The 12931-nt window shown below is 35.7% G+C and overlaps 1 protein-coding gene across 3 annotated transcripts in view; it reads left to right on the forward strand.

Annotated features, from left to right (window-relative positions):
• Positions 1-12931, forward strand: part of gramd1a (GRAM domain containing 1A) — a 37186-nt gene that overhangs the window by 14717 nt on the left and 9538 nt on the right. For all 3 annotated transcript variants that reach the window (XM_067448140.1, XM_067448141.1, XM_067448142.1), the window contains 9 exons: positions 2958-2978; positions 3081-3165; positions 3279-3382; positions 4889-4984; positions 5105-5185; positions 5938-6056; positions 7189-7459; positions 8134-8296; positions 9508-9651. In XM_067448140.1, coding sequence (XP_067304241.1) covers positions 2958-2978; positions 3081-3165; positions 3279-3382; positions 4889-4984; positions 5105-5185; positions 5938-6056; positions 7189-7459; positions 8134-8296; positions 9508-9651 — 1084 coding nt within the window. The remainder of the gene's footprint in view (positions 1-2957; positions 2979-3080; positions 3166-3278; positions 3383-4888; positions 4985-5104; positions 5186-5937; positions 6057-7188; positions 7460-8133; positions 8297-9507; positions 9652-12931) is intronic.

The following is a 12931-nucleotide window of genomic DNA, read 5'->3' on the forward strand; positions in this document are numbered from 1 at the left end:
CGAGCTAAAGAGTAATGAACACACACACACACACACACACACACACACACACACACACACACACACACAAACACACACAATACATCATGGCATTATCCTTGGATAACTTTCAAGTTACCATTGTGTTGTTGGTATTATATGCTCTTACTCATATTATATGCTCTTCACTTATCGCCTGCGGTTTCGACTCAGGACCGGGAAGAAACAAACACACTTGCAGAACTCTGTTGCTGCGCCGGAAAAAGAAACTGCATCCACTGTTTCGTTTAAGCTGGGTTATTTGGGAAGCTGAACAAGTTCTCTTTCCCTCACGACCAGAAACACACTTCTTTAGTGACGTTGATTTCGTAGTCTAAAAACAAAAACTTTTGAAACCCAAACGAAGCTCGTTGATGGACTTGCTCTTGCTCTCACTCTGGTTGATGTACGCACACGCTCATCTGGGTAAAGTGCCCATACAACGAGTTCATTGCTTTATGAAGTCATATTCGGCCATACTCTGAAAAACGAGTATTTTTGCACAGAAATACTCTGTTATACATCCAGCTTGTTTTTCTTTATTAATTTAATTTTAATTAATAAAGCCTTAATTTTGGCCATGTTTAGCATGAGAATCCAACACTTAAACAGTAAAAATAAGCCAGAATGCATTAAATGGCATTATTTATATTAAAATAAATAGCGGTTTCAGAAATCATTCTAATATGCTGATTTGGTGCTCAACACTTCTTATTATCAATGTTGGAAAAAGTTTTTGCTGCTCAATATTTGGAGGAAGCTGTGATAAACTAACATTGAAAAGTGTTTTGGAACAAAAAAAAATGCTGCTTTGTTTGATATTTTGGTAACACTTAAAAATAAGGTTTAATTTGGCAACACTAGTTAACTACATTAGTTAATATAATAATAATGAACAATGCTTTTACATCATTTGTTAATCTTAGTTAATTTTAATCTCGTCATTCACTAATGCATCAAGATCAAAAATTGCATCTGTTAACATTTGTTAATGTGCTGTGAACTAACATGAACATTTTTATTAACTAGCATTAAAATAAGGTCAATAAATGCTGTAAAATATATAGCTTAATGTAGTTAGTTTGTTAGTTAATACATTAATTAATGTTAACAAATTAAACCTTATTGTAAAGTGTTACCAAACTTTCTATTATTAAAATAAATATCTCACGGTTCCCACTGTTTTCAACATTGTTAATAAAAAAAAAAACATTATTGATATTTGAGTGCCTATAATAATAAAATTGGTAATAACAGAGTTATGATGCTGAAAATTCAGCTTTGCATCACAGCAACAAATTATATTTTAAAATATATTAAAATAGAAAAGTTATTTTAAATTGCAATATAATTTCAGAATATTGACCAAGTAATTGCAGCCTTGGTGAGCATAAGAGACTTCTTAAAAAAGTTGTATTTTTCCAAACTTTTGACCGGTAGTATCTACTAAAAATATTGACTGAATGTGAAGAATCTGCATTACATATTCACGTTTGCATCAATATCCTGATACACATCACTCACTGAATAAAACATCTGTGAATTTCTTTTAATTGATTTACTTATTTTTGGAATAATGTGCACAATTAGCACCAAAACTAGGGCTGGGACAACGCGTCGATTCATCAGACACAAAATAAAGATGGTGGCGCCGGAGAGTAGTAGCAACCATAGATATACATAATAAAGTATATTATGTAATTAAGTATATTATTTATTATGTATATCTATGGTAGCAACACGAGTGGCTCCTCAGACTTTCAGAAGTGCAAGGCTTGCGGGTTGGCGCGCGGCGCGCACGGAGCAAGCGCTCTTAACACAGGCGCGCATGCACGTGTTTTGTTGTCACGGCTACATAAACATATTTCTGCACACAGGAAGACAGATGTTTTGGTAATATTTTATGTATTTTAATCACAAAAACAAACGTTTGCATCAAGTGAAAGCATTGGCTACCTACATAATAAGCTGTTTTAAATTTAAAATGTTCAATGTCTAATCGCGCTGATGTGACCGAGGGTATCCATCCTCTAAGTGAGCACAGTTTCATCCCAGGACTATTCCGGTCTTAAACGGAATATTGGCGCCCGTAATGCACTCTACATGTAACTGTTTTCACTGTCATGCCGCGGTTGCGCGTGGCGTTTCTGTTGCGTGTCATCCACGGGGCTGTGTGGCGTTTTCTCTGCCTCTGCACACTAGAAGCGTGTCTGACGCGGCACTGCTGCTGCTATTGATGCGGAGGGAAGCCCTATTCTTAATGTTAAACATAAATAGCCTATTGATACAGCAAAGACAACGTCGGCAGTAGCCTATTGACCATATATGTATGATATTGACGGCACAGGCAGTGTGCAAACTCCAACCTGTTTACGTGGGAGCCGAAACAAAAACGGACACGCCACGCAGCCGAGACACTCACGGCACGCTTCAGTGTCCCCGGATTTGATTAACCAACTTGTTGATATTTAATCGATGGGCATAGCCTGTAGGCTGAGTTGCATACATAGAAAAAATCGTATATTGTGTTTCGTTGTTGTTGGTGTGTGTGTGTGTGTGCACTTTATGATTTTATTGAATGCATTGTTCTTGTATAGTCTTTTACTTTGGAATTTTAAAAGCAATAAACATATATTGTAATGTTAAGGAATTAGTTTTTTTTCATTCAGATAATTAAATCAACATGTATAAATTGCTATTTGGCAATTAATGGGGAGATAACCGATAATCTAATTGAATTGTAACCGAATCAGACAGGGAAAATTAATCGTTAGATTAATCGATGCATCGAAAAAATAATCGCTAGATTAATCGTTTAAAAAATAATCGTTTATCCCAGCCCTAACCAAAACATTTATAAAGTAAGTACATTTTGATTGTTTTGTTGAGAAAAAGAATGGAAATCCGGACTCTTATTCATCTGTTCCTCTTTGTTTCAGAAAATGCAGAGCTGGTATAATGTAAGTATCCTGGGGTCTTCGGAAGTTCATGCCTCAGTGTTTTGCACTTTAGCTGACAGTGCTGGTTCCCTCTACTCACATCTCTCTCTCTCTGATGTGTAGGTGCTCAGTCCCACGTACAAACAGAGGAATGAAGACTTCCGTAAACTCTTTAAAAAGCTGCCTGATACAGAGCGTCTCATAGTGGGTGAGTTTCACTTCTTCATGTGTAAAGCCAGCATAATGTAATAATTGGTATTATTGAAGTGCAGCATAGTCCTCACATGGCCTCTGGTTGTGTTCATTTTATTTTATGTCTAGACTACTCATGCGCACTGCAGAGGGACATACTGCTCCAAGGCCGTCTCTACCTGTCTGAGAACTGGCTCTGCTTCTATAGTAATATCTTCCGATGGGAGACCACGGTAACCCTCACATTAAAACATTAGCTAGTGCTGCAACCAATGTTCCCTGTAAGCTGTGCACGTGCGCGTACACTTTAAGAATAAAATGTTGGGCAGATGAGAAATGAGGGGTGAAATCCATTTGATTGTACTTTAAATGAGAAATATTTGCAGTGCAGTTCAACCGCTATAGAGTTAGTATCGCTTTAGTCTTAGAACCAGTGAATGTGGTTTACAGGTTTCTTAGAGAGAATTATGTCACCTGGGAGCGGCAGCGACTCATGTTTGCGGTCCATATAGCTCAATGTGAGAGGCAATGTGAAACGCAAAGACGTGAAATAAAACGTTGTTTTAAAGAAGAGTGGCTTGATTTAAGTGGTTAAAATAACAGATGGTGGGCACAGACAGCATGGTAACAAAACAGACATTTACAGTTCCACCCACCACAAGTTTAGCATTCAATCTAAAAACACCTCAGTAACACGTCAGTTTAAATTGACGTGTGTGTGGTTTGGGTTTCAGAGATTTTAAGATAACTATAAAAGAGTTCACATGTTCCCTTGAACATACTTAGCTATTAGATCTATTTAATTACTAATGTTTTTTTTGGTTTGTTTTACAAATTGAAGCATTTAAACAGATATAATAGCCTATATCGGTTTAAATACTTCAATTCGATTTTATATTATATTAAAGGCTTTATAATCATATCACATGGTAAGCCTAATAAAGAATTGATCTCACAAGGGGATTGTTTAGGGATCATTGCCATTAAAAAGTAATAAAAAAACCCTGAGATAGAAAATATTGGACATTTTTGATAGTTTTTCTTGGTAAATAAGATTTGTACAGTTAAAAGAATTGTCTTTTTTTTTTTTTTAATCTGCCAAATTAAAAAAGTGCTAAATTTTACTTCTGAATTAACATTAGCAAAATGTAATGTATCACTAAGTAACATCAATGGTTACATAAAATAGAAAAGTTACAACTGCATGATGAAACCACTTTTCTAGTGTGTTTACGTATGCTGTCAGGTCTGGTATAAAGAATGTTTTTGCTCAGGTGACCACAATGTCTGCCCAGTAGAGAAACGTTTTTTTCAGAGAGAAAATAAATTAGAGGGAACATTGGCTGCTCAATGAAAATAATCAATAAATAATTTCCTAGAGGAAATAACTTCAAGTACTTCATAGAGACAAATCAGACAAATTAAGTGCAAAAAAAGATGCACATTTATCTGGATCAAAATAATATTTGTTATTGTTAATATTTGTATAACTTCAAATGAAGTGAACTTGAAAACCTATATGCAATGCGGTTAGTCATATTTTATGTGAACATGTTTTAATGGAATTAGAAATAAAGACTACTCTCTTACATAAAATAAATCTGTAAGTAATCAGACCTGGGGCCTGTTCTACATCCATAGATTACCAAATTTTCTAGAGTTTACTGTTGACGATTTGACATGAACCGTGCATTTTTTTGTAAATCTTTAATATTCTTTCTCCTCCTTTTTATCAACAGATTACCATACTGCTAAAAGATGTGACCAGTCTGACCAAGGAGAAGACTGCAAAGCTCATTCCTAACGCCATCCAGATTAGCACTGAACACGAAAAGGTATCGTGCTGCAGATGCTTAACTTGCTGTTAAAAGATTTATTTTGTTAGCTACTTTTTGAAACTCCTAAGCAAATAAATACTCTACCTTTCAATTAAAATCTGATCTTGCATTTGTCAGCACTTCTTCACATCATTTGGGGCAAGGGATCGCAGCTTCATGATGATCTTCAGACTATGGCAGAATGCACTGATGGATAAGGTTAGAATTTCATAAGTGCACATTTTATTTGTGTAAAAGACATCACCATCTGAAATCTCTTGTCAGAATATGCGGAGGAGAACTGTATTTGTCTGAGCGTGGACTATTTCATATGGCCGGCGACCAAAACCAGTTGGACATCTGCCATAATAATTAGCACATGGCAAGATGCAGGTGGTGACTGCAGATGCATAGCAAGCTTGTCTGTTAGATCTGAACAATAATACAAACGCTATTAAGCTTATACTGTTGCAACTAACATTTAAGCAATGCTACATTTTCTGAAATGTTTCCTCTGCTGTAAGTTTTAGTTAAAAATACAGTGTAAAATCTGACACGTGCATAGATGTAAAAATAACTTAAGCGTCTAAAAGTACTTTATTATTTTTTTAAATAAAATCTGTTACAAACTCTAGTAAGCTGCCTACCTAGGCAGCATTTTTAGGCATTACAAATTGCATGCATTTTACATAAGCAAATCAGTACCAGAAGGGATTTCACTTGGCTAAAATGCCAGGTGGAGTGGAAATGTTGATTATAAATATACTTTATTATGAATGAAGTATTTAAATAATATCTGCAATTAAAATAATGTTGTTAAAATATAAATAAGTTGAAAATGTATTATTTCACATCATTTTAATTGGTCATAAACACAGTCTCACAGAAATGGTTTTGTAGCAATTTTTATTCAGAATGTGTCTATACTGAGTTTCTACCTTGGGTACTGATATTATATTTCTCTTCCACAGACTCTGTCTCCTAAGGAGTTATGGCACATCGTTCACCAGTGTTACGGCACTGAGCTGGGGCTCACTAGTGAAGATGATGACTATGTCTCCCCTACTGCTGAACATATGAACGGCCTGCTGTGAGTAATCTGTTTATAAAATTTACCTCATAAACACAAGGACAGACAGAAGGTCACAGTGTATCTGTATCGTTATTTTAGTTTGAGGTTTTCGTTAAAAAAGGCCACATTTTTATACAATATCTATCTGTCTGTCTGTCTGGCTGTCTCTGTCATCAGTCTCACATATGTATACATACACTCAGTTTTTCTATTTAATTTTTTTGTTTAGTGCAAATAGGCCATATTATATACATTACTTGTCTTGAATTATATATATATATATATATATATATATATATATATATATATATATATATATATATATATATATATATATATATATATATATATATATTTTTTTTTTTTTTTTTTTACACATTTCGCACTTGTGGATCATAACCGGGTTGTAAGCGCTGCTTCAAAACGCCAAAAGAAGAAACAGGAGCAAGAGACAAAAAATGGAGAGTAGCCAATTTATTGAAAACTGCATTTAAACTGAAACAGGCTGTTCATCATCATTGCCTACTCTCTATTTTTTGTCTCTTGCTCCTGTTTCTTCTTTTGGCGTTTTGAAGCAGCGCTTACAACCCGGTTATGATCCACAAGTGTGAAATGTGTAAAAGTTGCAATGAATCCCCTTGTCTTAAGATTTAGTTCAGGAAAATATTTATATATATATTTTTATATATATATAAATTTTTACAATCACAAGGACAGACTGATCACAGACAGTGTACCTGTTTTTATTTCATTTTATAAAGTGTTTACTTATCAAATATATCTTAGAACACAAGGAAGATAAAAGTCAGAAGGTCACAGTTTACCAGTATCTATATTTTATTTGAAGTTTTTAGTTAAAAAATTATATACATTTATCAAAAATTTTCCCTTTAAATTTAGTTTTACATGTTTTTGCAACTGTACCTTTCAGTCTTATATGTCTCTCTTATGATTGTCTCTCTCAGTCAAGTCTCAAGTTTGGCCTAGTTGATCGAATAATATCGAATTGTTGATGTGTAGACATATTTGGCTTCAATAAATAACAGCTTGGCTTCAATAAATAACCAGGGTGTTCTGTACACTGAGCAGTACCAAAAAATGTCCTCTTTAACAAGCCTGACCCTTATGTCTGACTGTCTCTGTGCTGTAGGCCAGGTGAGGAGCAGATCTCCGTCACTGACCTGCTGGATCTGGGATCAGTGCCGGTGGTTCCAGTGGTTCCGGTGGGTTCCTCTCCACCATCGTCTGCCTCAATTCTTCCCTGTGCGTCAGGATCTTCACCCCCATCCTCCTCTTCTTCTTCCTGCCAGCCTGTGGAGGTACCGTCTATTCGGGCCATCGTCGAGCCTGAGCCCAGTCCACCCAGCTCCCAGAGCTCACTAACCCCCAGCACAAACACTGGAGCTGCCCTGTCCTCAACCGTAAGTGTCAAGCTACTACCAGCCAAAAAAAGCATTACAAATGGAAGATTTATACACAAAAGTTGCAAAAATTCATTGATGTACTGTGACGCATTAGGTTTTCTGCTATAAAATATTTTAGAAATATACTACTTGTGTGTAGACGTTGGGAGGAGAAATAAATGGACTTTTCTTGACCCAAGAAATATAAAACATGTATTTTCATCTATTGTAGCCAAAGGACAAGTGATGCAGTTGTAGAAATTTCAAATATGAGAGGATAATGACTCCCACTGACCCTTTTAAATAATTTTAATGCCTTATTTAACATAACATCTTGCATATTAAGAATATAGAATAGTCTGAGTGAAATATATGGGTGCTTGCGTCATCACCAGGAAACAACCAGTTTTTTAATAAAGTCTTGTAAATGCAGGTTATTTGCGTTGCCAGGTTGTGGATTTGCATGTAAACCGGTTAATCGGGTTATGTCAATAAATAGATTTTTGGTAGTTATCAGCGTATTGGTGTGCATGTAAACGTGATTAATTGATGCTTTGAATTGATGAAAAGTCATAGACATTTACTGGTAAAAAGTAATTGTGACCAAATTTTGGTAAGTTTGTTCTGGTTTTAGCTTTAACAACACTTGTGTTGAGTGTTTGTTATTCTCTTCCTTTCTGTTCCTTTTGTAGATCCTGGAAGAAGGTGGGGACAGCCAGTCAGAATCAGCCAATCAGTCACTTCAGTCGCCTCCCACTGTCCCACACAGCTTGGGAAACCTCTCCTCATTGGATATGACCAATGATGAGGAGCTCCCAACTGACCCCAGCAATTCCTCTGACACTCAGGAAGAGAGTAAGTGCTTGTTTTCCTTTTTTCTCAGAACAAACTGTGACCTTAAATTCTCAGAAAAACAAAATATTTTAAAGGGGTCATCTAATGCCATTTTTAGTTAATATGATTCTTTAGTGTCTAAATTAAAACTTTGTAATATACTTTAATTAAAAATTCTAATTAGTATTGTAAGAAAACACAAATTTTACCTGGTCTTTTTTCACCAAGCCATTTCAGTGTATACGACTTTAAATGATAAATGAGCCCGCCCCTCTGTTCTGTGGGCTGGCACATGGAGTTGTTGCCCTTGACAACAGTAGAGGCAAAAAATTTGACAGTAACAGACACTGTTATAAACCATCTACATAATTAAGTTTAGTGTTACCACCCCCACGTTAAATTTAAAACCAGCGTACACAGTTTGTAATAACACAATAAACATAACGCGTTGTTCATTATAAACGTGGGATTATGAATTATATTGAGAACGCCATACATAGAGAGAATGCCGTAATGTATCTTAACCTGTAAACTTTAGCTGCATTCATTGTGAAGCATGCAAGCGTTTCAAACTACACTCACTTCTTCTGGAGATGCAGCAGGAACACGAATAGTTGGTACAGATCTTTATTCAGGAGCAGTTTCTTAGCAAAACCTGCTTTATACTGATCCTCGGTTATAAAGCAGTCTGGTGAGAAATGCTTCACGGTTTGTGCAGACATAAAAGCATCGACGAAAACAAAACTCAGCCATTGTGTCTTTAGCGGTTCAGATTTAGGAACATCAGAATGACTGCTATGTTCATTATTTCACCCAAGAACAGAAGCCCGCAGTCGCTTAGACAGCATTCTGCTCCAGCGTCTCTACTTATAAAATGGCGGACTGTGCTGACGACGACAGCTTGAGCTCGCTCAGGGCGGGTCTGAGATGAAACACTGCTGTCAATCAACAGTCGTGGGAGGGGCGTCCGACCGCGTGGCGTCACACGGTCGAACGACTCTGTTTGAGACGGGAAAACATATAAGGAGATAAAAAAAAACACTCAATGGATTTTTATCATTATAGGATGGTTGTTTCCATACAATCAGCTTGTAAAAGTGCATGTACCATTATGTGACCCCTTTAAAGATTTGATACCATTCTCTTTACAGAGTAGATAAATATGTGTTAAGTAGCTATGTCCTTGATTAAAAAGTGAGACTGGTTCACTTGAACACTTTTACTCTCCATAGGTGAGGTGGAGTCTTTCTGTCCGGACCTCAACGGTCGACTGCATATCAACACGGTTGTTCGCTTAAGCGTGGACAAGCTTTACGACCTTCTGTTCTCGGACACTCACTTCATACAGCATCTCTTCTCACAACGTCACTTCACTGGTCAGTTTAGAATTTTTGAAGCTGAGTTTTCCATTCTTACTGCTACCACTACATACTTTCATTTTCCGAATTGAATAACTACAGTGCAATATTTAATTAAATAAATAAAAATGGAATGAAAAAGACAGGGCATAAAATCAACTATTCATCTAAATTATAAAGTATCTTAAATAAATATATAAAATGTAAATATGAATGATATTATATAAAAATATTGTGAATTATATAGTCTTTTTAATGTGTTTTCTGATCATCTCTTCTAAATGTAATGCTTTTACATGCCATATTATTGTAACATTAAAAGGGTAGCTAGCTGGATTAGCTACTTTCTATTTACAGAGGTTCATGTTACTATTGTTATTGCTCTGATTGGTAGGTCTCTCTTCAGACATTCAGCAATTAAAGGTAGAGTAGGTAATTTTCGAGACGCTAACAATAGCAAGCTAGCTTTGAAAGCATAATATCCCACCCTCTTTAGAGCATCTCCAAAGCCATGCCTCCTTTAAAACATATGAACGCGCACCGCATGAAGCAAACAAGCGTCACGAGAAGGCATTAAACCTGTAATATGTCTCAAAGCACATAACGTTACAATATTAATGTACATAAACAACTAAAAGAGAACTGACATGTACCACCTGACTGCTGCAGACTCATTTTGGTGTTGATAGTGTTGCCATCGGAATGCATATATTCACAAACTGATCCGAGTATAACATCACAGGTTTCAATCTCTTCCAAAATAGAGTAGTTATGACGTGAACGCAGCATAAGCTTGCAAAAACTTTGTTTTGGTTCAGGAGGAACTGTAAAAGGCGGCTACTGCCCAATCAGTGCGTTAGGACTGAATACCATGATTGGGGGGAAATTGTATGGTTCTATGACTTTCACAGATGATGTATATAAATACATTTAGACCACATAACTTGGTGATTGCTAGCCTGACGTCATTATACTCAATTCTAGTCAGAATTTGAGTCTGATACTGCTCCATTGGGCTGTAATTATGGGGGGTTTCAACCAAAGCAGGAAAGATATCAATTGGATAGAGCTACAACCAATCAGAGCAACAGAGCGACACATAATATTGGGTGTCAAATGTCAACTGAACTCAACTCCACTGTGTTGCCAAGTCTGTGGTTTTCTTGCGGTTGTTTTCCATGTCCGCGGGTTGAAGCGAGCTCAATTATGTGATTTTATATATAGACCCAGGAATCCAAATTTTAGCAGGCAACCTTGTCAAAATAACACATTTTACCCCCCAAATGCCATTTTTTCCTTTCCTGTTCAGGCATAATTACTCATCTATGGATAATTCAACCAGCATAACAAAAAAAAATCTGGAACAAATCATCTACCCTGCATTGTTCCCTGTAATTTCTTTTCTCGCTGAGCAAAACTTCTCTCTATTGGGGGGGGCATATTGGTCACCTGAGCAAAAACATTCTTTATACCAGACCTGACAGCATACACACACGCACACACATACACACACACACACACACACACACACACACACACACACACACACACACACACACACACACACACACACACACACACACACACACACACACACAAAGTGGTTTCATCATGCAGTTTTCACTTTTAACTTCAATGTACCATTTCTATTTTATTTAACCCTTGATGTAACTTGAAGATGTGTGTGTGTGTCTGTGTGTGTGTATATATATATATGTATATTATATTATATTATTATTATTATAATTATATAAACCATCAAACTTACATTTTTGTTTATTGCTTATGAATTTAAAATATTTTCTATATCAGGGTTTAAAAAAACACATTTTAATGGCAAGGATCCCTAAACAATCCCCTTGTGAGATAAAATTTTAATTAGCCTTACAGTATAATATAATTAAAACAGCCTATAATATAATATAAAAACGAATTGAAGTATTTAAACTGATATAGGCTTTTATATCTGTTTAAATGCTTCAATTTGTATTAAAAAAACATTAGTAATTAAATAGATCTAATAGCTAAGTATGTTCAAGGGAACATGTGAACTCTTTTATAGTTATCTTAACATCTCTGAAACCCAAACCACACACACGTCTATTTAAACTGACGTGTTACTGAGATGTTTTGAGTTTGCACACTACACTTGTGGTGGGTGGAACTGTAAATGTCTGTTTTGTTACCATGCTGTGTTCATAGTTTATTACCGCTACCCTGCCTTTAAAGCTGCTGTCCTTAACTTTTTTTGTGTTCAAGATGTACAAAAATTATATAATGAGACTGTACAGCATGAATCCATTTTCCAAATTTAACATTTTTGTTTTTGTCTTACCCTGAATAATTATGGTGCACTTATAAAAAGTCTTTATTTTGGGATTATTTCAGACCAGACAGTCCCTGTGTGAATCGCCATAGACATAAACAGAGAGAAGTAGCTCCGGCAGTCCGGCTGTAATGTTCTTCCACAAGACCCACGCAGTTCTGTTTATTAACCACTAGAGCGCAAAAAGTTATGGATTGCAGCTTTAAGAAAATAAAAAGTAAAATTCACAGTCAATAAATGTGGATTATACATAAGCATATGTTATTGTTAAACAACCTTGTCTTCAAATGTCTTTAAAAGTGTAAAAAATGTAAAGCATATCATGTAATTAATTAGATTTAAATATGTAATAGAGAGGTGCAGGTATGACGTCAGATCCTGAAAGTCTAATTCAATGCTGCTGGTTTCTTTAAGATTTTCCTATAAGATTTCATAATGTTTTTTCTTCTTCGTAATTTGATGTGTAAAATAAAGCCTTTGGTAAGCATAACTTGATGATATTTTGACGTTTTGTTTTACAATATACACCACAAACTCTCACACCCCAAGCTGTATTATCTAGTTACTTATACAAATTTATTAAAAAAGTTTTTTGCTATGGGTGTGTGTATTTTGCATTGTAGAAGAAAATGTCAAAGTATAGACAAGTTATGTTTACTACAGGCTTTATTTTACACATGAATCGAAAACCCCCACTATAAAGCCCTATAGGAAAATGGCGAAGGACCCAGCGGTGAATTAGTCTTCCGGGTCCTAATTGATATCACACTTGCACCACTCTATATAGAGGTTAGAATCGCACTGGTTCCCTCACAATATGATTTTCCCATAAGCTTTTGGTTTATTGCAAAAAGCAAGCTCTGTGATCAAAATGTATGAAACTTAAGCGTTTTGTTCCTCAAAATAATTATCACAGATGAACACAACTTGTATTAATTTTGAACCCTAAATGCAGTTGCCAGAAGTAAAAAG

This window comes from Pseudorasbora parva, chromosome 7, assembly GCF_024679245.1.
Source record: "Pseudorasbora parva isolate DD20220531a chromosome 7, ASM2467924v1, whole genome shotgun sequence".
Lineage (NCBI taxonomy): Eukaryota > Metazoa > Chordata > Actinopteri > Cypriniformes > Gobionidae > Pseudorasbora > Pseudorasbora parva.